General features: G+C 37.7%; 2 protein-coding genes across 7 annotated transcripts; one reads left to right on the forward strand and one right to left on the reverse strand.

Moving 5' to 3' along the window:
• The first annotated feature begins 735 nt into the window (after positions 1–735).
• LOC126620055 (2-oxoglutarate-dependent dioxygenase AOP2-like) lies at positions 736–24,837 on the forward strand. Of its 5 annotated transcripts, none has more exons than XM_050288521.1 (4): positions 737–982; positions 22,459–22,661; positions 22,883–23,216; positions 23,482–24,084. In XM_050288521.1, exons 1-4 carry the CDS (start codon positions 824–826, stop codon positions 23,641–23,643), a joined length of 858 nt encoding a protein of 285 aa, XP_050144478.1. In that variant the 5' UTR covers positions 737–823; the 3' UTR covers positions 23,644–24,084. The 5 variants fall into 5 exon arrangements, with proteins under 5 accessions (XP_050144477.1, XP_050144478.1, XP_050144476.1 ...); XM_050288518.1 differs by lacking the exon at positions 23,482–24,084 and adding an exon at positions 24,408–24,837 and having other exon boundaries at positions 738–982; XM_050288520.1 differs by lacking the exons at positions 22,459–22,661; positions 22,883–23,216; positions 23,482–24,084 and adding exons at positions 1,407–1,740; positions 2,006–2,551 and having other exon boundaries at positions 736–1,185.
• Positions 17,809–19,642, reverse strand: LOC126620057 (uncharacterized). Of its 2 annotated transcripts, XR_007622231.1 has the most exons (5): positions 19,453–19,642; positions 18,922–19,033; positions 18,595–18,820; positions 17,925–18,186; positions 17,809–17,889 (listed from the first exon to the last, which is right to left on the reverse strand). XR_007622231.1 is itself a non-coding variant. In XM_050288522.1 (4 exons), exons 1-4 carry the CDS (start codon positions 19,608–19,610, stop codon positions 18,008–18,010), a joined length of 675 nt encoding a protein of 224 aa, XP_050144479.1. In that variant the 5' UTR covers positions 19,611–19,642; the 3' UTR covers positions 17,809–18,007. The 2 variants fall into 2 exon arrangements, 1 of the variants encoding a protein (XP_050144479.1); XM_050288522.1 differs by having other exon boundaries at positions 17,809–18,186.

A 24,837-nucleotide genomic window follows, 5' to 3' on the forward strand; every position in this document is an offset into this window, starting at 1 on the left:
TTAATCTAAATAATAAATTATATTTAGCCCTATGAACCCTTTGGCTCTTGGTTGGAGACAGTTTTTTGTGACAGGGCTAAAACGAGCCCTTTGTTCCTTTGGCCCTTGGTTGGAGATGGAGACAAATATGATCATGTATTGTTCATTAAAATATTAATATCTTGGAGGACCAGAAGGTTAAAACAAACATTCTGACCAGCCTTCAGTTGGAGATGGCCGTAAATTGTCATGGCAACAAGCCAACAGCTAATTATAAAAAAAAAAAAAAAAAAAAAAAAAAACCGAAGATAGATTGTTTATGATTACGGTCCTTGTAACGTGCATGAAGTCCTACATTCCTGCTCCAAACTTCTTATTTTAATGCGCGGGAGAAAGCAACAAGCCAACAGCTAATTGTAGGTTTTGGATGATACTAGCAAGTGACTTTTTTGTTTTGTTTTGTCATTTTGATTGAGAGCAATCAATCTAGCAAACTCTCCTAAAGAGAGAAATCAAACCAAATTCTAAGACAAATTTTGAAAATTATTAAACAGAAACAAAATAAAAGAATAAAATCATGTCCCCACTCCACATCCTTTGGACATCCGAAAGCCATATCACATGATTCACGCATGTAATAGAAAATATTGTGTGTGGTGAATCATGATGAGCATAAAATTAATTATTTAATAATTTCATATGCCTAATACCACTGCCCAGCTACTATATATCTATATCCATATATATCTCAACTCCATGCATCCTCATTCGACTCACTTAAACAGTTAAACTCACTCACATTCGCACACACCACGTTAGTGACGATCAGTCGAGGAACTCAAGTATGGGATCGGATTCCGAAACAGCGTCGCTAAAAATTCCTATCATTGATTTCACAAATAGTGGCAGTGACACCACGCCCGACCAAGTAAGACATGCACTTGAAGAGTACGGTTGTTTCGTGGCGGCGTATGACAGAGTTCCGGCTCAACTTGTTGACAAGGTGATGGCCCAGTCGAAGGATCTGTTTGATTTGCCCACAGAAACCAAACTCAGCCACACTGGCGACGACGTACTCCGCGGATATATTGGACCAAGTCCTAGGCTTCCTTACTCCGAGACCTTCGCGATTAGTCATGCTACAAGCTTCCAAGATGTGCAGAATTTCATGAACCTCGTGTGGCCTGCTGGCAAAGATAACTTCTGGTAATATTAATCAAATTAATATATTATCGTTCGTGTTAATTTCTTATCACATATTTTACAGACATTCGAGTGGAACATGTATATATATATATATATTTTTTTTTTTGGTTCGTTCGTGTATATGTGACATAATATGGTTTTGAATTTGTTTGACTTCTATCTTCAGTTTAATTACTTTTTTTAATAATAAATGTGTGTAATATATGCATGTACATGTGCAGTGAAACTACTCACAGTTATGTGAAGTTGATAGAAGAGTTGGGTGAACGGGTGATGCGATTGTTGTTCGAAAGCTATGGTGTTGCAGCGAAGCACTATGAGTCCTTTGCTGCTTTCAATGACCACATTTTTCGATTAATCAAGTATAGAGAAATGAAAGACATCGACATCACTGGTACTAGTGTATGGTTTCCAAGCCACACCGACGCAAGCTTCATATCAATACTTTTCCAGCACCAAATTGGCGGTTTAGAAATCGAATCCAAGGATGGAACCTTTGTGGGTATTGACGCCTCCCCTTGCCACTTCATAGTCTTCGCAGGAGATATGTTGCAGGTAAGCATGAGTTGATTGAAGAATAATGTTAGGGTGACCAAATTTGTAACTCAAATGATGTGTTACAAATAAGAAATAAGCACGTTAATCAACATTTAAGCAATAATTCAATTATCAACATCCATATTATTTGGTTTACAAAACTTGGTTTAGAAATTTGATATCCCTAGCATTATAAGGGCCAAATTACATATTTCTTTAAAGGGTGTGATATCCACACACTCTTTTTTATTTCTCACACACATTTCTAATTTTCAACTGTGAGATCAGATGGATTAAAGAAGATCAAATGACAGAAATTAAAAATGGTGTATGGATAACACCCAAAATGAAAAAGACTAACGCTACACTTACCACATTTGTCATATCACATTTGTACAATCTCTCTAATAAAAGTACGGATAACACCCCCCAAATGAAAAAGACTAACGCTACACTTACCACATTTGTCATATCACATTTGTACAATCTCTCTAATAAAAATACGGCTCACCAACATATGTGAGTTTCATCTCTATTAGCAAGATGATATTAAAGTGATATGGAAAATGTAGTAAGAGTAATATTTTTGAATAAAAAATGACCTATGTGGATGATATCATAATGACATCTATGTAAGAGCTTAGCTCACGAGAACATCCTCTTGAAAAAAGAAAAGAATTTATATGGAACAGGATCACCACCACATTGCATCCATGTCCAATAATATTGTCATATGCAAGTTTTTCTTCACTTGACAATGTATGATTGGGTCGGAACTTCACATGGCGGTGAATCCATTCCATGTATGTTGCCCTCTTAAAACTGAGTACCAACTAGATCGGTGTGATTGCAAATATAATTAAAAATAAATAAAAAAGACAATTTACAGATTAATTAAAAGGACTGATGGTGAACAATTGGTAACTTTAAAGTTGCTTAAAGTTGTTTTGCAGACTTTTTTTTTGGACATACGATATTAGTTATATTAAGGAGATGAAAGAAGTAAACTAAATATCACAATAAACTAATAATAATATGGTTCAAATTCGGAAGTTGTAAACTTTTAATAGACAGAGCAAACTCATATATATACGCTCCCAAACCATGCCCCGCCTTCACACTTCAACATCCTAAATCATGAGTATTAAAACTTATAGCGTATATTATTCATTAATTAATTACAAATGATTGATTAATTTGTTAATAATCAGATTTGGAGTAATAACAGAATAAAAGCTTGCAACCATCGCGTCAGGATTTGGGACGTGAATGTGGAAAGGTGCTCGGTGGGAATTTTCATATTCAACAGGGGAAAGATACAAGTACCAGAAGAAGTAACTGATGAGAAGAACCCATTGTGCTACAAACCATGCGATGGTCTTGGCTATATTGCTTTTGCTTTCTCCAACCTGGATTTGACCGGTCGTGTCAAGGCCTACTGTGGTATCTAATACTAATGCCACCATGAATTGATCTTTATATATGTATTTTCTCCCATGATTAGTAAATAAAAGTTGTGCATGCCATGAGTTATGTGATACAATTGATATTTTACGCCCCACCTTGAACGGACGGGTAACAAATCACCTTGTGTAATTAAGATATTTTGAATTCAAAAAATGAGGCTAATTAATTTGTGTACGATATTTCTTTGTTGAATGATACTTTTGTCTACGCTATAATTGTTCATTGGTCTTAATTTGGATAATAATAAAGGAAATGTACGGTCCTAATTATAATATTTGTATAATAAAGAAACATTTATCACAATTGAATGGACATAAGTTTTGTACTTCTTTAATTATCTTGTAAATTAAGGGCTAACTTCCGTAAAATGATAGAGGGTTGGGGAGAAAATAGATCTTAAGGGTAAAGTTTAAAATGTAAGCCAACATTTTTTAAATTTTCTATCCATTTAAACATAAATGGATTGTTCATTATTAACTACACGTGGTTTATGCCATTTAGTATTACAAGCTAATAGTACTTCTTTCTACTTGTAAGTGAGAGATCTTATATTTGATTTTCACTAAAAGCAAATTTCCCCTTTGTGTAGATAATATCATTTGTTAAAAAAAAAAATTACACACGATCGGTTTGAAGTCAATACTTATCAAAAGAAACACAACCGTAAATGCATTTATTAAAAACAATAAAAGAGAAATATCACTTGTTTAAAAAAAAAAGAAATAATGATGAATAGTTTTATTTAATTTGTTTTCGTTGAGAAGTAATAATTAATCAAAACATGAATTGAGAGACACAACACAAAGTTAGAGTGTTCTAATAAATTAACATTTAGTTGCACTACAAGTAATGTAAGCAAAGGTTAGTACTTCTTTGTCACCAATTAAAGAATAGTTTGCATTGCTTACTTTTTTAGTCACCACAATATCAAAGTAGTGTGGTTTACTCCTTGGGCCACCAGTATCAGTGACAATTGCAGCGCAACTCTTCAACTATTATACATTATTTTTTGCTAAATAAAACAAATAGCAACTCTAGTGATAATATTATCTATATTAACCACCACGGGATGATTCAATGGGTGGAGATGAATTTCAAGTATGTATTTCACACGACACTTTCTGGTTTGATTTCTAGCGCTAGTGAATCACATGATCGTGGCCAGGAGATGCTAAAATGTCTCTGTGAGTCTTCCCGATCCCTGAAAGGGTGGACTGCCGTGAGAAAGCCATCAGCTAATCTCATAAGAAAAAAAATGATAATATTATCTATTTTACTAACGATAGATTTGTTTTGTAGAATATCTTTGTTAATTTTGAATTTTGGTAATTAGAGCTGTCAACTTGCAGCGGTCCGTATTATGTTGAAGCAGTTGGTAGGCAGTTAAAATGTTCCCAGTTTACTCCTTCGTAGGCACAACGAAAGTTGAACTAATTGTTGAACTTTGCAGTGATCTAGTAACATTGTCTTCAGGTTCTAAAACCCAAGGATGAAACTTCTTTCTTTCTCGGCCGTAATTGCTTTGGCACATAAGTTAGCAGCACATTCAACACCACCACCACCTCCATTCTACTCACCCAATTGAGCTCAGTTGCGAGTTGACATGCCCGTATTCATAAAAATGACGTATATTCTTTGATTTTCCCTTTCTAAATTGAATTTTTTTTCTTCAGAAAAAAAAAGAACAAAGAAAAATAGATTTTGTGGGTGGAATATTGGGCTTACAGAACATGGGCTTGTGTGTAAGTGACAATTGGGTGATGACAATTTTTTTTTTTTTAACAAATAATATTATTTACATTAAGAGAGAGGGAGTAAGCTTAAGCCTCATAATGAGCTAACAGTAATGTGGTTCAAATTCACCTTTGGCGAGAATCGAACCTAAGACCTCTCACTTACAAGTGAAGAGGAATATCACTAGACTATAGTACTAAGTGACAAACATATGACATTTTGATGATGAAGAAAAACTGAAATAATTTATGCACGCTTATTTTTTTAGCACCCTATTAATTTACGTTCTTTGAAAAAAATGGGGATGTGAAAATCATTTAGTCTCGAAGAAACATGTTTTTGTTCTTTTGTTTCATTATTATGTTGTTATTTAAAATTTTCAGTGAGTGATGAAGTAAGGCTTGGATGGAGGTGAGGAGCGGAGGAATTGTCGCCAGTGGGACTGCGCGTCTGGCGAGTGGTTTTCCAATGCTGGCTGTGGTTGGGCTCCCTTTTGGGCCGGGGTTTGTATCACTTATTTTATTTTATAACAAGTTAACCGCAAATAAAGTTGAAAATAAATGTCTATATTCGTTTAAGGAAAATTAATAAAAAAGATTTAAAAACTTTGAATTTTAACAATAAAGAAAAAATAACGAGTAAAGTGAATAGTACAAGGATTGACTTTTTAGTGTAAAAATATGATTTTTCGTTAAAGTTCCCTTGTTAATATTAAAGTTGACACACATGTGGTACGGTAAGGGAGTAGAAATTTATTTTCCTCCAAATTTGCCGCCTCCAGTCTCCTACTACCACTTTTCTCTTTTTCTCCTTCTATAAAGAAATCAAGAAAAAATGTTGACCGACTTAAATGTAATCGTTCAAATAGGAGCAGATTGAAGGGAAATTAAATTTTGAGAGAAAACAATCCTACTCCATACAATAAGTTGAATGTATAAGATTTGAACAACTTTTCTATCAAAAAAGCATCCACATATAACATTATAATTGAAATTGGTTTTATAAAGATAGATGATGAGGTCTCTTTTTTCTTACTTTCCGATCCGCTAAGTCTTACTAAACCCTAGTTCATATCAGACTAGGACTGGAGGGATGTAGAATTAATTAGTGAGATCTAAAACCTTTTTTTTGTGAGAAACAGAATACAGTCCCATTCCTTGCAGGCTTAGGAAACCTAAGCCTCCTCGACTTAGAATTTAGGGACATAAGCTAGCTATATATATGTACATTACAAGTTACTAGAGTTTGTATACCGATCTCCGTTAATCAATTAAATTCTCCGAACCATATATTATTGGTTGATTGATATCCAATAATCATGCGGTCATCGTCCAGCGAGATATGTATACACCATTTTCTTAGCCGGGTGTGGGTGAACGACGATGCATACCACAAAGAGATGATGATTAAGAAGGGGCAGGAAGGCTTGGTTATGATCAGATTAAGGAACTACAAAACAACAGGAAGAGGTTGGATGAACGACGACGAAGGCTGGCCAATTAACGAAGACGAAGACGAAGACGAAGAAGACAACGAAGTTGAAGAAGAAGAAGACAACGAAGATGAAGAAGAAGAAGAAGAAGAAACAACTCGTGGTCCACCGACAGTTAGAGGCTTTCGTTTTGTACAAAGTGACAGACCTGAAAAATTAGTAACGGTGAGCCTATGCTCTTTCAAACTAACATATTCAGCAGAGCGCATTGCAAGGGATCTTACAGATCTTCAAGTCCCAGAAGAAGAACAACCAAATATTATCGCCAAAGTGTTTCGGTTGATTGACGAACAGGACGTCGTCCCCTTCCAGACTATTGAAGTCGACATGGATGACTTCACTGCGCATGTGAGACGCGGTCACCCAGTTGTGCGTAGTAGGATTAGTGAGACTAAAGTCAAGTATATTCCTGCAACTAAATCATCCATCGACGGTTTGGAGAAAGTGAGATTACTTGATCTCCAAGGCCTGTTAAAAAAAGGAGCAGCAGCTAATGATACAACGTCGCTGTTCTGCGTTATTTGCATGGAGGGATTTTTCAACGTTGACGGCCAAGGTCATGATCACGTTGATGATGATCAAAGTCCACTACTTGCTCGCATGCCCTGCAAGCACCTTTATCATGGAGACTGCATTGTTCAATGGTTGGAGAGGAGCCATTTGTGTCCCTTGTGCCGATACCCAATGCCAACGACGCCAAGGTACCCAATGCAAACGACAAGAAATGCGTTGCAGATGTTGATAGACAACTACACCGATGACATGGACCAAGACTAGCTAGCTAGCGATCTAAAACTACACTGATACTAAATTATTTTTATATTTAATTGATTGATGTCATTATATTGGAATGTTGTTAATATGCAGCTAGTTTTTTTCTTTAATTCACTTTTTTTGTTTTTTACTGAAAATATAACTTTAGCCCCTGAAACTTAATTTTTTTCACATAAAACCCGACATAAATTTTTTACTCGAATAAAACCCATTGATTGGATTCCACATCAACAAATTCATTAATTATATTTGACTTTACACATTTAAAAAATTTCGATGCCCAAAACACCCCTATTTGAATGTTTGATTTACACAATTAATTCCATACAAATTGTAAGGGAGAATTAATGATTTTACAAAAATAAAAAATAATAATAAATTTGTTGCCTAATATATAATAGAGAGCTTTAACGAAAAGCTCACGGTACTATTCACTTTAACGAAAAACCACATTTTTACACTAAAAAGTCAAACCTGGTACTATTCATTTTACCTTTTATTTTGTCTTTATTGTTAAAACTCAAAGTTTTCAAGCCATTTTCATTAATTTTCCTTATATAATAACAATAAAACATGCCTAATAAATGTAGTAATACATGCTTAGTTAAGTCAATAAAATTATATTTTACATATAAATGTAGGTAAATTATTTCGCGCGCACGCGCGCACACACACACATATATGTATATATAACAACAAAAAAAAAAGCCTGATATACAAAAAAATTTATCTACATAATAAAGCGAACCCAATATATGCAAAATACATGCAAAGTAATATACCTACATAAAAAAATGTTATTATTTTATTCAATACTAGTTTACCTATTATTTGTACATATAATAATAAAATGTGCCCAATATACACGATGATACATAAAAAATAAAATACCTACATTATGAAGAAATGTTATTTGATACAAAAGTAATTTACTTACAAAATAAAGAAATGGTATTTTATTCAAGATTAATTTACTTGTTTTATTGTACGTATATCTTATAATAATAAAATGTGCCAAATATATGTAATAATACATGGAAAATAAATTACCTACAAAATAAAAGAATGTTATTTGATTCAATATTAATTTACTTACAAAATTTATGTTATTTGCTCATCATAAATTTAAATATAGGTAGATTAATTTGTTTAGCATGTTTGATCATATATGTAGTACTGTGCATGTGTGTGTGTATATATATATATATGAACTTATAGTAGTACTATATATATAAGTAAACTACTATACGTTTATATAGGTAAACTCTATATGTGTGTGTATATATAGGTAAACTATATATGTGTGTGTGTATATATATACACATACATATATTGAGCTTATGGCAGTAATACATACATTTGAACGTATATATGTGTGTGTTAGGGGTAATAATATGTGCAATAATTATATTTTCATTGTAATTAAAATGAGTAATGTTGCAGTCCTATTAGATTAGGAATGTGATTGTGTAAATCCTAGTAGATATAAGAATGAATCTTATATTCCTATTAGGAATAGATTACCTATAAAATGTAGTAATACTAAAGGGTAAGGAATTAACCTTCCATATTACTATAAATAAAAGCACAATGGGGTGGAATAACACACACCTACAATTACATATCTCTCTCTTCTCTCTCTATGCCGCACTCCCTCTCTCTATATGGCCTCCATACTTGTGCAAATGGAAGAAAGGGAGGTGCGCGACAATTGCCCAAAATCACTCGCGCCCAAAAAATGAACGCGCTGCAACATTAAAGATTGCTGCAAAGTGCAGCCCCACCCACGGTGGGTATGTCAATGACATGTTGGCAATGGAAAGTGAGCCCAATGGCTCTTTTGGTTGATCAACGGAGGAAATTCAATGGGCCGTTGGTTATCCAACGGTCCATGTTTAATTTAGGAAATATTTTTGTTTTATATTTATAAATGTAAACTCCGCCTATGTCTTACATGGCCGGTCCCAAGCCCGGATAAAGGAGGAGGGGGAGGGCGTCAGGTAGTCGACAGCCGGCACTCCATGATCACGTCGAATCCTTATGAAAATGAATCCAGAACAAAATCGCGCTAAAGCTAGGGCGTCACCCGTAAGTGGCGCGCTGTGTGGCCCGAGCACAGTGATAAGTGAGCAAGGGTCGCTGTATCTCCATCAGCACCCGGATGCAGTGTTAAATGAGCAAGGGGGCCATAGAAACTTCTTTTCGAACGACTCCACTCAAAGTTGTTTGGGAGCATATGCTCCTATCAACTTTACCCGGGACACACAAAAGAAGTACTTTGATCCTATTAGACGGGGGAGGGTGAAGAAGCTAGGACAGAAGGGTAGAGTTCAAGAGAGCAAAATGCGTTTAGGAACGTGGAATATAGGAACCTTAACGGGAAAATCTATAGAAGTAGTGGAAGTTATGGTGAGGAGAAGGATAAATATTATGTGCCTACAAGAAACTAAGTGGGTTGGTAGTTAGGCAAAGGATCTAGAAAACTCAGGGTTTAAACTTTGGTATTCGGGCACAAATAGAACGAGAAACGGTGTTGGCATCATCGTGGACAAGACCTTGGTACAAGATGTTGTAGATGTCAAGAGGGTAGGAGATAGAATCATGGCAATCAAGATTGTAATAGGACAAGAACTTATCAATGTGATTAGTGCGTACGCACCTCAAGTAGGGTTGGATACGAGTTCGAAGGAGAAATTTTGGGAAGATCTTGGAGACTTGGTGCAAGGAATTGCTCAGACGGAGAAGTTATTTATAGGAGGAGATTTAAATGGACACGTGGGCAGGGAGACAGGCAACTATGGAGGTTTTTATGGTGGCCATGGTTTTGGGGAGAGAAACGAGGGTGGGGAATCTATCTTGGATTTTGCAATGGCATATGATCTCTTCTTAGCCAACACCTTCTTTAAGAAGAGAGAAGAACATGTGATCACCTACAAGAGTGGGTCGTCAAAAACACAAATAGATTTTCTTCTAATGAGGAAAGGGGATCGTATAACTTGTAAGGATTGCAAAGTTATACCAGGAGAGAGCGTGGCTAATCAACATCGCTTGTTGGTGATGGATGTACATATCAAAAGAGTAAGACAAAAGAACAAGACTTGGAAGTGCCCAAGGACTAGATGGTGGAATCTAAAAGAAGAAAAACAAGCCATTTTCAAAGAGAAGGTAATCACCCAATGTGTGTGGGATAGAGAGGGGGAAGCTAGCCAAATGTGGGATTCCATGGCTAGTTGTATCTGAAAAGTAGCAAAAGAGGTATTAGGAGAGTCCAAGGGCTTTGCCCCACACCAAAAGGAATCTTGGTGGTGGAATGAGGAGGTACAAACAAAGGTGAAGGCTAAGAAGGAATGTTGTAAAGCCTTATACAAGGAGAGGACCGATGAAAATGGTGAAAGGTATAGAAAAGCGAAGCAAGAGGCGAAGAAAGCTGTCAGAGAAGCTAAGTTAGCGGCTTACGATGATATGTATAAACGACTAGATACCAAAGAAGGAGAGTTGGATATCTATAAACTATCTAGAGCAAGGGAAAAGAAGACAAGGGACCTAAACCAAGTGAGGTGCATCAAGGATGAGGATGGAAAGGTTCTTGCTACAGAGAACGCGGTTAAAGACAGATGGAGAGGTTATTTTCATAATCTTTTCAATGAAGGACATGAAATGAGTGCTTCTTTAGGGGAGTTGAGTAACTCAGAAGAGTATAGAAACTACTCTTTTTATCGTCGAATCCGGAAGGAAGAAGTGGTTGTAGCTTTGAAGAAGATGAAGCATAAAAAAGCAATAGGCCCAGACGATATACCAATCGAAGTGTGGAAACTTTTGGGAGAGACAGGTATAACATGGCTCACTGACCTTTTCAATAGGATTTTGAAAACGAAGAAGATGCCAAATGAGTGGCGAACGAGCACTTTGGTGCCTATCTACAAGAATAAGGGCGACGTACAAAATTGCATGAACTATAGGGGTATTAAGCTAATGAGTCATACAATGAAGCTCTGGGAGAGAGTCATTGAACATAGATTGAGGCAAGAGACACGGGTTTCGGACAACCAATTCGGGTTCATGCCAGGGCGCTCAACCATGGAGGCAATCTATCTCTTACGAAGATTGATAGAAAGATATAGAGATGGGAAAAAGGATTTACACATGGTCTTTATAGATTTGGAAAAAGCGTATGATAGGGTCCCAAGAGACATTCTTTGGAGGATTTTAGAGAAGAAAGGAGTACGAGTAGCATATATCCAAGCTATAAAGGATATGTATGAAGGAGCAAAGACTGCCGTAAGAACTCATGAAGGACAAACCGAAAGCTTTCCCATAACTGTAGGATTACATCAAGGCTCATCCTTAAGTCCTTACCTTTTTGTGTTGGTAATGGATGAGTTAACAAGACATATTCAAGATGATATTCCTTGGTGTATGCTTTTCGCAGACGATATAGTGTTGATAGATGAAACTCAGGAAGGGGTAAATGCAAAGCTTAACCTTTGGAGAGAAGTGTTGGAATCTAAAGGTCTTCGCCTAAGCCGATCAAAGACAGAATATATGGAGTGCAAGTTCAGTGCAAATGGAGGCCAAAACGAGTTAGGGGTGAGGATCGGAGATCAAGAAATACCAAAGAGCAACCGTTTTCGTTACCTAGGATTTATCTTGCAAAAGAACGGAGAATTGGATGGAGATCTCAACCATAGAATACAAGCTGGATGGATGAAGTGGAAGAGTGCATCCGGCGTGTTATGTGACCGCCGTATGCCACTGAAGCTCAAGGGAAAATTTTATAGGACGGCAATAAGGCCGGCGATGCTGTATGGCACAGAATGTTGGGCGGTGAAACATCAACACGTACACAAAATGGGTGTAGCGGAGATGAGGATGCTTCGTTGGATGTGTGGGCACACGAGAAAGGATAAGATTAGGAATGAAGATATCCGGGGTAAAGTAGGAGTAGCCAAAATTGAAGGAAAGATGAGAGAAAATCGGTTACGGTGGTTTGGACATGTGCAAAGAAGGCCTACTGAGGCTCCGATTAGAAGATGCGACTATGGGACAGAGGTTCAGGGCCGAAGGGGTAGAGGAAGACCTAGGAAAACTTTGGAAGAGACTCTAAGAAAAGACTTAGAGTACTTGGATCTAACGAAGGACATGACACAGGATCGAGCACAATGGCGTTCTAAGATTCATATAGCCGATCCCACTCAGTGACTTGGATTTTCCAAGTCTCCAACCGAGAAGTTTTCCTCACTCAGAAAATTAAGGGAACACTACCCCAACCTACATGCTCCACTCAGAAAGCTTCAACATATAAGCTTCAACAAAAGAAAATTCAAAGAACTTAGCGAAGAAGGCTTTGGTGTATTTAACACAATACGTTGAAATGAAGGAAAGCTTATTTATTGATATCCCCGATAAGCTACAAATATGTACATATACATGAGTCAAAATAAACACACAAGAGGGAGCCTTCACAAAGGTTGCTTAGGAGAAGTCTCAGCAGTCGGTAGAGCCCCAGAAAGAGAAGGCACCGGAGGGGGATCATTTGGAGCCTCAGTACTGGACAGAACCCTAGAAGGAGGAGACATCAGAGGTTGATCATTTGGAGCTTCATTACGCGGTACAGCCCCAGAAGACGAAGGCAATAAATGCCTTTGGAACAAACCCACAAATCTCTGATGATCAAGTAAAACCTGACCATCAGTTTCCTTCATCTGGTCAAGCTTCCTCTTCATGTTTGTAGCATAATCATGTGCGAGCCGGTGCAACTGTTTATTCTCATGCTTGAGCCCTCTAATCTCATGTTTGAGACTCATCACTTCAGCCGCCAATGATTCAACTTGGCGGGTTCGAGCAAATAGGCGTTGGGCCATATTAGACACAGAACCTGCACACTGAACACTGAAAGCCAGCGAATCCTTAACAGCTAACTCATCAGACCGTTTGGAAAGTAGTCTGTTATCTTTGGGAGTGAGAAGGTTCCTGGCCACCACCGCAGCGGTCATATCATTCTTCATCACGGAATCCCCAACGGTAAGAGGACCAGTAGGGGAGACGAAGGATGGACGCCATATGTTGTCTGGAGAAGGCGGGGCTGCCTCTTCAACAAGGTTCAAGTCAAAACGACGGTCGGAGGGGCCAGACATTTTCAAAGGTGTTGAAGAGAGAAGAGGTCGGACAAATCAAGATCTTAGAAGTGCAAGAATGAAGCTTCTACTGGTGGAGATTCAAGTGTGCTTTGGAACTTAATGCCAGCCCTTATAAAAATCTGCACTCGACGGAGCTTCAGAAATCGAAGAGGCGTTTGCTTTCTCAAAAGCTGGGCTACTTAGAGATCACGAAGGTTGATCTCAGAAATCGAAGAGGCGTTTGCTTTCTCAAAAGTTGGGCTGTTCAAAGACCACGAAGGCTGATCTCAGAAATCGAAGAGGCGCTCGCTTTCTCAAAAGCTGGGCTCCCTATAGACCACGAGGGCCGATCTCAGAAATCGAAGAGGCACCTACTTTTCCAGCCTTGTCAGCACCTGTCACACGCACACTCAGCTTTGCGGAAATTATGGGCATTCTGTCGAAGACTTCTGGGGAAGTAGAAAACACATGAATCTTACTGTTCAATCACCCACTTCCCACACGCAACAATAGCTCATGGGTACCACAGAAAACTTTGCCAAAGTTCTCTGCCAAAGTTGAGCACGTGAAGCTTGCAGCTCCCACTACATCGCTCTGACCAAGAAGGGTAAAAGAATAGCAAAGAAACAGCACTAACAAAGTTTAGACCCATAAATTTTGAAGGTCTAGCTACCATATTATTACCCACAAGGGTAAAGGAACAGTACCACTGCTGGATAATTGGAAAGTCCCTGTGTGTCAACCTCTGTGCTTCGTGGCAAGGTAGACTAGCAAACATGCCCAACCTTTACTCACATTCGAGAAAACACTCCCAATAAGATTGCTTGCTCCAAAATCGAAGAGGCACCGTCCTCCGAATCTCGAGAGCCAGACTCCCAACATGACTACTTTCTTAAAAATCAAAGAGAGGGTAAAGGAACAGTACCATTGCTGGATAATTGGAAAGTCCCTGTGTGTCAACCTCTGTGCTTCGTGGCAAGGTAGACTAGCAAACATGTCCAACCTTTACTCACATTCGAGAAAACACTCCCAACAAGATTGCTTGCTCCAAAATCGAAGAGGCACCGCCCTTCGAATCTCGAGAGCCAGACTCCCAACATGATTACTTTCTCAAAAATCGAAGAGACACTGCTCCCCGAATCTTCGAGAGCCAGACCCCCAGCATGATTGCTTTCTCAAAAATCGTTGAGGCATCGTTCTCCGAATCAATCGAAGAGGCGCTCGCTTTCTCAAAAGCTGGGCTGCTCAGAGACCACGAGGGCCGATCTCAGAAATCGAAGAGGCACCTACTTTTCTAGCCTTGTCAGCACCTGTCACACGCACACTCAGCTTTGCAGAAATTATGGGCATTCTGTCGAAGACTTCTGGTGAAGTAGAAAGCACATGAATCTTACTGTTCAATCACCCACTTCGCACACGCAACAATAGCTCATGGGTACCACAGATAACTTTGCCAAAGTTCTCTGCCAAAGTTGAGCACGTGAAGCTTGCAGCTCCCACTACATCGCTCTGACCAAGAAAGGTAAAAGAATAGCAAAGAAACAACACTAACAAAGTTTAGACACATAAATTTTGAAGGTCTAGCTACCATATTATTACCCACAAGGGTAAAGGAACAGTACCACTGCTGGATAATTGGAAAGTCCCTGTGTGTCAACCTCTGTGCTTCGTGGCAAGGTAGACTAGCAAACATGACCAACATTTACTCACATTCGAGAAAACACTCCCAACAAGATTGCTTGCTCCAAAATCGAAGAGGCACCGTCCTCCGAATCTCGAGAGCCAGACTCCCAACATGATTACTTTCTCAAAATCGAAGAGAGGGTAAAGGAACAATACCATTGCTGGATAATTAGAAAGTCCCTGTGTGTCAACCTTTGTGCTTCGTGGCAAGGTAGACTAGCAAACATGCCCAACCTTTACTCACATTCGAGACAACACTCCCAACAAGATTGCTTGCTCCAAAATCGAAGAGGCACCGCCCTCCGAATCTCGAGAGCCAGACTCCCAACATGATTACTTCCTTAAAAATCGAAGAGACACTGCTCTCCGAATCTCGAGAGCCAGACCCCCAGCATGATTGCTTTCTCAAAAATCGAAGAGGCATCGTTCTCCGAATCTCGAGAGCCAGATACCACAGACCACTTTTTCAAAGTGCTCTGACAGAGTTAAAACATGTGAAACTGGCAGCTCCCACTACCGTGCTATGACCAAGCAGGGTAAAGGAATAGCATTACTACTTGTTAGGGAGACTCCTATATATGTCGACCTCCATCCCCAACGGACAGGCAGACCTGCAAAAATGCTCAACCCTTCATCATATCTGAGAGGGCACTCCCAACGAAGCCTTTCGAAATATTCAGCTTTCTTTCCCCCCGATAATACCTCTGCAAACAAGCTATACTAGAGCAAGAATATCTCATATCATCAGGGTTAAAAGCAAGAGTATCCCATATCATGCTTTTTCCCTGTCTTTTCCTTTGGCCTTGTTTTTACCTGCAAGACAAGGAGAAAGAGAGCAATGAGTCAGCACTTGGAATCAAGCTTCCAGCCAGGAACTGACTGCCTGGAACCCCTTACCTGATTACTTACCTGGCATTGCTCTCGAGTACTCATCTTCAACATCTTATGTTTCCAGGGAAGATTCCGCATTTGCTTGAGGAACAGATAGGGCAAGTGCGAAGGATACAAGGAAGCATGTGGAGACAAGCGTAACAGCACACGTGCCGATACATCCATTACTCTGTCAAAAGCAAAAGTATCCCATATCAGCAGGGTGGAACGTACTCTAGATTTGATGGACTTGTTTTGACCCTCAAATTCTTCAGTCGGCCTTATACTCTGGAGGAAACCAGAAAACCCTCCAGCTCAGTTCAAGAATAAGCCTGTGGAAAGTTACTTCTTCAAAAGCAAAAGTATCTCATATCATCTCTTCTCATTTTTCTTCTCTTTATCCTTCATGCTGCTGCAAGATGGGGAGAAGGTGAACAATCAGTCGGAGCTCTGATTGCTTACCTTGTCTGTCACCTCTTTCAGCAGACCCCCTAGCTCGGCGACTTGGGGGACTCCTACTACATGGTTTGTATCGCGCTTGACCAAGCCTGAAACTACAAGTAAGCTTCAAGTGAAATTGATACATTACCTTGTGCATCTCCACCAGTTAAAGATACCACCCCTGGATGGAGGAAGAGTACTTCCAGAGAAGATGTCACATCTACCTATGAGACAGATAAGGCAAGTCAAGACGACCCCACACTCCGATACTTAGAAGTTTCGTGATTATGAGATCATTCTCCCACAATATTTCCTAATGTCATTTGTACTAAATCACTCACTTGTACTCACTAAAGGAGAGCTTGAACCTATGTACTTGTGTAAACCCTTCACAATTAATGAGAACTCTTCTATTTCGTGGACGTAGCCAATATGGGTGAACCACGTACATCTTGTGTTTGCTTTCCTATCTCTATCCATTTATATATTTATCCACACTAATGACCGGAGCAATCTAGCGAAAATCACAAAGCGACCGTTTTCGCTACCTAGGATCTTGCAAGAGAACGGAGAATTAGATGGAGATCTCAACCATAGAATACGAGCTGGATGGATGAAGTGTAAGAATGCATCCGGCGTGTTGTGTGACCGTCGTAGGCCACTGAAGCTCAAGGGAAAATTTTATAGGACGGCAATAAGGCCAGCGATGTTGTATGGCACAGAATGTTGGGCGGTGAAGCATCAACACGTACACAAAATGGGTGTAGCGGAGATGAGGATGCTTCGTGGGATGTGTGGGCACACGAGAAATGATAAGATTGGGAATGAGGATATCCGAGGTAAAGTAGGAGTAGCCGAAATTGTAGGAAAGATGAGAGAAAATCGGCTCCGGTGATTTGGACATGTGCAAAGAAGGCCGAATGACGCTCCGGTTCGAAGATGTGACTACGGGACAGAGGTTCAGGGCCGAAGGGGTAGAGGAAGACCTAGGAAAACTTTGGAAGAGACTCTAAGAAAAGACTTAGAGTACTTGGATCTAACGGAGGACATGACACAAAACCGAGCGCAATGGCGTTCTAGGATTCATATAGCCGACCCCACTTAGTGGGAAAAGGCTTTGTTGTTGTTGTTGTTGTTGTTGTTGTTGTATATTTATAAATGTAGTGAACTCAATGACTAAGATTGAACATGATCAAATCTAACGGTGAAAAAACAAATCTAATGGCCAAATTTTAAAACTAACGGCTAAATAATTTTAAAATATTATTTAACTCAAAATTCACCGAAAAACTCTATAAATACCTATATATTTGTTCAAACATTCACACAAAATTCATTTTTCTCTTACATTTCTTCCAATTTTTCTTTCTACCATCTTCCAAAACCATGTGTTTATTCATGTGTTTTGTATTTATACATTTCTATCATGTATTTCTTATTCTTCCATAGTGTTTCATGACTTTCATGTGTCGATTTAGTGAATTTTCAATGTTTATCGGAATTTAAATATTTTTAGGTTAAAATGTTCATAAAATTAATTTATGATAGCCCAGAAGGGTTTGAGCAGAAAAGTTGTTTCTAGGTTAAAACCTAAATTTGTTGGGTTAAAAATTTTAGGTTTTAACCTAAATGTTGGAGATGGTATAAAGGACGGGGATGCACGCTAAGCCTATAATAATATGGGTCAGCCAAAAGATCAACAAATGCCTCACCGAAAAACTAGAATTTTTTTTTTTAGCGATGTATTGTCTACCGTTAGGGTGCAACGAGGCCAGAGTCTTGAATTTGCCATTACTTGGTTGTTTCCCCAGTGAACAAACTTTCTAGCTTTGCTTCTGCTCTCCTCCCCCTTCTTGTTTCGTTGAAGCTCCTCTACATGTCTGTTTACTGTGGGAAAAATAATAATAAATTTAAGATTATGTTGGTCAGTGGCGGGATATTAGTTAAAGTTAGTAACAACAACTTGCTAATCAGATTCATGGAAAGAGAGCCAAATGAGGTATTTCTTTTCATCTTTTTGTGAATTGGGTTATGTGTTGTGTGGTTATGGGAAGCAAAGAAACACTGCACTCATTGTAATAACACTGCATAGTGATGCTTAACGTATAAGTGGATTGTGGAGGGTATAGATTCTATAGAATGATTTACTCCAAAAACAATGAATTATCACAGGTATATCAAATTTTCTAACTCTACATATTAAGGAGCTTATATTTGTTAAAAACAATGTCATACACAGTGTTGGCACAGAAAATGTATTCATAATTCTAAAGCACTAAACAGAGAACTACTTACACGCAGGAAGGAGGGACGTGTCGGCAGAAACAGCACAAGCAATCCCCAAGTTATGAAGAGCACCCTTTATGACTCCACATGAGAAATGGAGATGCATGTTTGGTTCTTCTGCTGCCTTGTTTTCAGCCGCCTCGGCATTTTCTTTAGACAAGTCTCCATTTTCGGAAGGATCGAGCGACATGCGTGAAACCCAACGAAACCGATTATCTTGCAATACAAAAGTACCCTACAACACAAACAAAACCCATCTTAGTCTTATCAAATTCACACATTGACAAAGAACCCCAATTCAGTATTAGTCGATTGACTCGACTCCAAACAAATTACCCTATGATTGGTCTTTAAGTTGTCAATCTGCTTCTTGAAGAGCTCGGACCAAAAGTCCTTGCAGATGAACTTAATTGCATCCAGATGATCAGTAAACCGAGGCCGCTCCATCGTGTACCTAACAAGTGAAATTGATCCATAATCACACTCCTATTCCTACAATTTACAATGAGCATTATTTTGTTAACTTTAAATTATAAGTAGACCTAGAATAGCATAGGATTCAATGCCACACACATATGCTTTACTTTCCCACATTTTCTCAGCAACCAAACACTCTAACAAATCATTACAAACGAAAAAAAGAGAAAAAATTTCGAAATCAAACACTTCGAATTACTATCCCACATTTTCTCAGCAACCAAACACTCTACCAAATCATTACAAACGGAAAAAAGAGAACAAATTTCGAAAATAGGCATTTCAGATCTAGAAACCCAAAACCTGTGAGATCAAACAAATCCAATTCAATTACAATGAAATAAAGGGAAGAACTAGAGAGGGCAGGGTGGTTAGGAATAGTGTGGGGAGGTGTACCGCTCGGAGAGCTGGTGGCCGACCTGGTAGCCAATAGCGTCGATCCTACTGGCGGCGAGCTCGGGCTTGTTGGCGTATAACCGATTGCAGTACATAGAGACCATCTCTGTCAGTAGACTATCCACGCAGCTCTCTGAGACCTCTCTCCCCATCTCTCTCTCTCCAGCTCTCGCGCTCCCTGTGTATTTTCTCTGTAAATTGATTTTTTTTTCATCAAATAAAAAAAAAAACAAAGAAAAAAGATTTTGAGAGTGGATTATTGGGCTTATAGAATATGGGCTTGTTGTGGGTATGGAATAATTGGCCCATTGGGTGAACATACAACATTAGATCATCTCATAAGATAAAACTTAAAATATAAGCGCTAAACCCCCTTCTCAAAGCATCTCCAACTATTGGACTAAAATAAGCTTTGAAGATAAAATATATCTTTGGGTTAGATTCTCTCAGAAATTAAGTCTACCTTAAATTATTCTGGACCCACCAAATTGTAATATTTCAAACTTTTCTTTTGTTTTTACTTATAATCCAACGGATGTGATCAAATCAAATCAAATTTAACAGTAAAAAAAATTTGACAGCCCTAAATCAAATCTAATATCTAAAATATTTTTTTTAAATAAAAATTCACTTTATTTACCGAAATTTAAACATTTTATATTAAAATGTTCATAAAGATAAATTAGGATAATCTACATAAATTTTATTTTAAAAAAATAAGGCTAAAATCATCATTTAATAATCTCGGGCTAAAATTTGAAGTCATAACTATTGGAGAAGAAAAGCAGTTTATGGGTAATGACTTAAATTTTTAAGCTTTATTCCCAAGTGTATAAATGTTCTAATGGTGAAGAAAAAAAAAATTATAAACACTCAATTTTTTTAGCACCCTGTTAATTTATGTTATTTGATTGTGTAGAAAAAAAACGAAAAGACAGATGTTAAAATAAGTTTGATACAAATAGTTTCCAGGAAAAATTAAACTATTTTTCACAAGTTGGATATATAAGATTTGAAGGCCAACTTTTATTGGATCTTCCAGATCACTTAATTTTGACAGTCTATAATAGATCGTGTGGCCAAAATAAATTCTCTCTCTTCAACTCGTCTTCCCTTTTAATTATAGGCTCATATTTCACATTACATGTTATAGGTTCGATTATTACTGCTCGTGAATTGTATGATGGTAGCAGAACAAGGCTAAAATGCAGTTGTGAATCTTCTTAGCTCTTGAAAGGATAAATTATCCTGGCAAACCCCTTTTATAAAAAATAAAAAAGAGAAGATAAATTGTTTATGATTACGGTCCTTGTAACGTGCATGAAGTCCTACATTCCTGCTCCAAACTTCTTATTTTAATGCTCGGGAGAAAGCAACAAGCCAACAGCTAATTGTAGGTTTTGGATGATACTAGCGAGTGACAATTTTTTTTTTTTTTTTTTGGCATTTTGATTGAGAGCAATCAAACTAGCAAATTCTCCTAAAGAGAGAAATCAAACCAAATTTTAAGACAATTTTTGAAAATTATTAAATAAAAACAAAACAAAAGAATAAAATCATGTCGCCGCTCCATAGCCTTTGGATATCCGGAAGCCATATCACATGATTCACGCATGTAATAGAAATTATCGTGTGGTGAATCATGATGAGCATAAAATTAATTATTCAATAATTTCATATACCTAATACCGTCTCCAACCGAAGGGTCAGGAGGGTCAAAGAACCGACAATAGTTCGAAAACCGTCTTCAACCAAGAGCTAGGCCAAAGGGCTTGTGGGCCCCATCAAAGGGCCAACTGGCTGGCCCAAAGCAACTAGCCAGCCAGCCCCGGGCTGGGCCAGAATTTTCATTATTCCTGTCGGTTATATCTGACAAGAATGGTAGGCCAAAATTTCAAATACAACGGCTAGTTACCGTTGGATTCAATTTTTTTTTTTATGAATTTAATTTGTAGTTTTTACATATAAGTTGTCATTTTTAAATATAAGTTGTAGTTTTAAAATTTAAGTTGTTGTTTTTAAATTTTAAGTTGTAGTTTTTAAATCTAAATAATAAATTATGTTTGGCCCTCAGTTGGAGACAGTTTTTTGTGACAGAGCTAAAATGAGCCATATATCCCTTTGGCCTTCGATTGGAGATGAAGGCAAATATAGCCATATACTGTTCATTAAAATATTAATATATTGGAGAACTAGAGGGTTAAAACGAACTTTCTGACCAGCCTTCGGTTGGAGATGGCCATAAATTGTCATGGCGAACCCCTTTTATAAAAAACAAAAAAAAAAACGAAGATAGATTGTTTATGATTACGGTCCTTGTAACGTGCATGAAGTCCTAATTGTAGGTTTTGGATGATACTAGCAAGTGACTTTATTTATTATTATTTTTTTTGGCATTTTGATTGGAAGTAATCACACTAGCGAACTCTCCTAAAGAGAGAAATCAAACCAAATTCTAAGACAAATTTTCCAAATTATTAAATAGAAACAAAATAAAAAAATAAAATCATATCGCCGTTCCCCATCATTTGAACATCCGAAAGCCATATCACATGATTCACACATGTAATAGAAAATATCGTGTTCCCCATCATTTGAACATCCGAAAGCCATATCACATGATTCACACATGTAATAGAAAATATCGTGTGTCGTGAATCATGATGAGCATAAAACTAATTATTTAATAATTTCATATACCTAATACCGCTGCCCAGCTACTATATATCTATATCCATATATATCTCAACTCCATGCATCCTCATTCGACTCACTTAAACAGTTAAACTCACTCACATTCGCACACACCACGTTAGTGACGATCAGTCGAGGAACTCAAGTAGGGGATCGGATTCCGAAACAGCGTCGCTAAAAATTCCTATCATTGATTTCACAAATACTGGCAGTGGCACCACGCCCGACCAAGTAAGACATGCACTTGAAGAGTACGGTTGTTTCGTGGCGGCGTATGACGGAGTTCCGGCTCAACTTGTTGACAAGGTGATGGCCCAGTCTAAGGATCTGTTTGATCTGCCCACAGAAACCAAACTCAGCCACACTGGCGACGACGTACTCCGTGGATATATTGGACCAAGTCCTAGGCTTCCTTACTCCGAGACCTTCGCGATTAGTCATGCTACAAGCTTCCAAGATGTGCAGAATTTCATGAACCTCGTGTGGCCTGCTGGCAAAGATAACTTCTGGTAACATTAATCAAATCAATATATTATCGTTCGTGTTAATTTCTTATCACATATTTTACAGACATTCGCGTGAAACATGTATGTGTATATATATAATTATTTTGGTTCGTTCGTGTATATGTGACATAATATGGTTTTGAATTTGTTTGACTTCTATCTTCGGTTTAATTACTTTTTTTTTTAATAATAAATGTGTGTAATATATGCATGTACATGTGCAGTGAAACTACTCACAGTTATGTGAAGTTGATAGAAGAGTTGGGTGAACGGGTGATGCGATTGTTGTTCGAAAGCTATGGTGTTGCAGCGAAGCACTATGAGTCCTTTGCTGCTTTCAATGACCACATTTTTCGATTAATCAAGTATAGAGAAATGAAAGACATCGACATCACTGGTACTAGTGTTTGGTTTCCAAGCCACACCGACGCAAGCTTCATATCAATACTTTTCCAGCACCAAATTGGCGGTTTAGAAATCGAATCCAAGGATGGAACCTTTGTGGGTATTGACGCCTCACCTTGCCACTTCATAGTCTTCGCAGGAGATATGTTGCAGGTAAGCATGAGTTGATTGAAGAATAATGTTAGGGAGATCAAATTTGTAACTCAAATGATGTGTCACAAATAAGAAATAAGCACGTTAATCAACATTTAAGCAATAATTCAATTATCAACATCCATATTATTTGGTTTACAAAACTTGGTTTAAAAATTTGATCTCCCTAACATTATAAGGGCCAAATTAGATATTTCTTTAAAGGGTGTGATATCCACACACTCTTTTTTATTTCTCACACACCTTTCTAATTTTCAACTGTCAGATCAGATGGATTGAAGAAAATCAAATGACAGAAATTAAAAATGGTATATGGATAACACCCCAAATGAAAAAGACTAACGCTACACTTACCACATTTGTCATATCACATTTGTACAATCTCTCTAATAAAAGTACAGATAACACCCCGAATGAAAAAGACTAACGCTACACTTACCACATTTGTCATATCACATTTGTACAATCTCTCTAATAAAAGTACGGCTCACCAACATATATGAGTTTCATCTCTATTTAAAAGATGATATTAAAGTGATATGGAAAAAGTAGTAAGAGTAATATTTTTGAATAAAAATGACCTATGTGGATGATATCATTATGACATCTATGTAAGAGCTTAGCTCACGAGAACATCCTCTTGAAAAAAGAAAAGAATTTATATGGAAAAGGATCACCACCACATTGCATCCATGTCCAATAATATTGTCATATGCAAGTTTTTCTTCACTTGACAATGTATGATTGGGTCGGAACTTCACATGGCGGTGAATCCATTCCATGTATGTTGCCCTCTTAAAAATGAGTACCAACTAGATCGGTGTGATTGCAAAATATAATTAAAAATAAATAAAAAAGACTATTTACAGATTAATTAAAAGGACTGATGGTGAACAATTGGTAACTTTAAAGTTGCTTAAAGTTGTTTTGTAGACTTTTTTTTTGGACATATGATATTCGTTATATTAAGGAGATGAAAGAAGTAGACTAAATCTCATAATAAACTAATAATAATATGATTTAAATTCGCATGTTGTAAACTTTTAATAGACAGAGCAAACTCATATATATACGCTCCTAAACCATGCCCCGCCTTCACACTTCAACATCCTAAATCATGAGTATTAAAACTTATAGCGTATATTATTCATTAATTAATTACAAATGATTGATTAATTTGTTAATAATCAGATTTGGAGTAATAACAGAATAAAAGCTTGCAACCATCGCGTCAGGATTTGGGACGTGAATGTGGAAAGGTGCTCGGTGGGAATTTTCATATTCAACAGGGGAAAGATACAAGTACCAGAAGAAGTAACTGATGAGAAGAACCCATTGTGCTACAAACCATGCGATGGTCTTGGCTATATTGCTTTTGCTTTCTCCAACCTGGATTTGACCGGTCGTGTCAAGGCCTACTGTGGTATCTAATACTAATGCCACCATGAATTGATCTTTATATATGTATTTTCTCCCATGATTAGTAAATAAAAGTTGTGCATGCCATGAGTTATGTGATACAATTGATATTTTACGCCCCACCTTGAACGGACGGGTAACAAATCACCTTGTGTAATTAAGATATTTTGAATTCAAAAAATGAGGCTAATTAATTTGTGTA

Source organism: Malus sylvestris, chromosome 4 (assembly GCF_916048215.2).
Source record: "Malus sylvestris chromosome 4, drMalSylv7.2, whole genome shotgun sequence".
NCBI lineage: Eukaryota > Viridiplantae > Streptophyta > Magnoliopsida > Rosales > Rosaceae > Malus > Malus sylvestris.

Bases quoted from the DNA above. Each gene is read 5' to 3' on its own strand.
- LOC126620055 (XM_050288520.1), top strand. From the start codon at position 824: ATGGGATCGGATTCCGAAACAGCGTCGCTAAAAATTCCTATCATTGAT. The intron at 1,186-1,406 runs GTAATATTAATC...GTACATGTGCAG, and splicing joins GCTGGCAAAGATAACTTCTG to TGAAACTACTCACAGTTATG. The intron at 1,741-2,005 runs GTAAGCATGAGT...TTCAACTGTGAG, and splicing joins TCGCAGGAGATATGTTGCAG to ATCAGATGGATTAAAGAAGA.
- LOC126620057 (XM_050288522.1), bottom strand. From the start codon at position 19,610: ATGGGGAGAGAGGTCTCAGAGAGCTGCGTGGATAGTCTACTGACAGAG. The intron at 19,034-19,452 runs CTCCCCACACTA...TGTTAGGTACAC, and splicing joins CAGCTCTCCGAGCGGTACAC to GATGGAGCGGCCTCGGTTTA. The intron at 18,187-18,594 runs GTAAGTAGTTCT...TTTTTCCCACAG, and splicing joins CACGTCCCTCCTTCCTGCGT to TAAACAGACATGTAGAGGAG.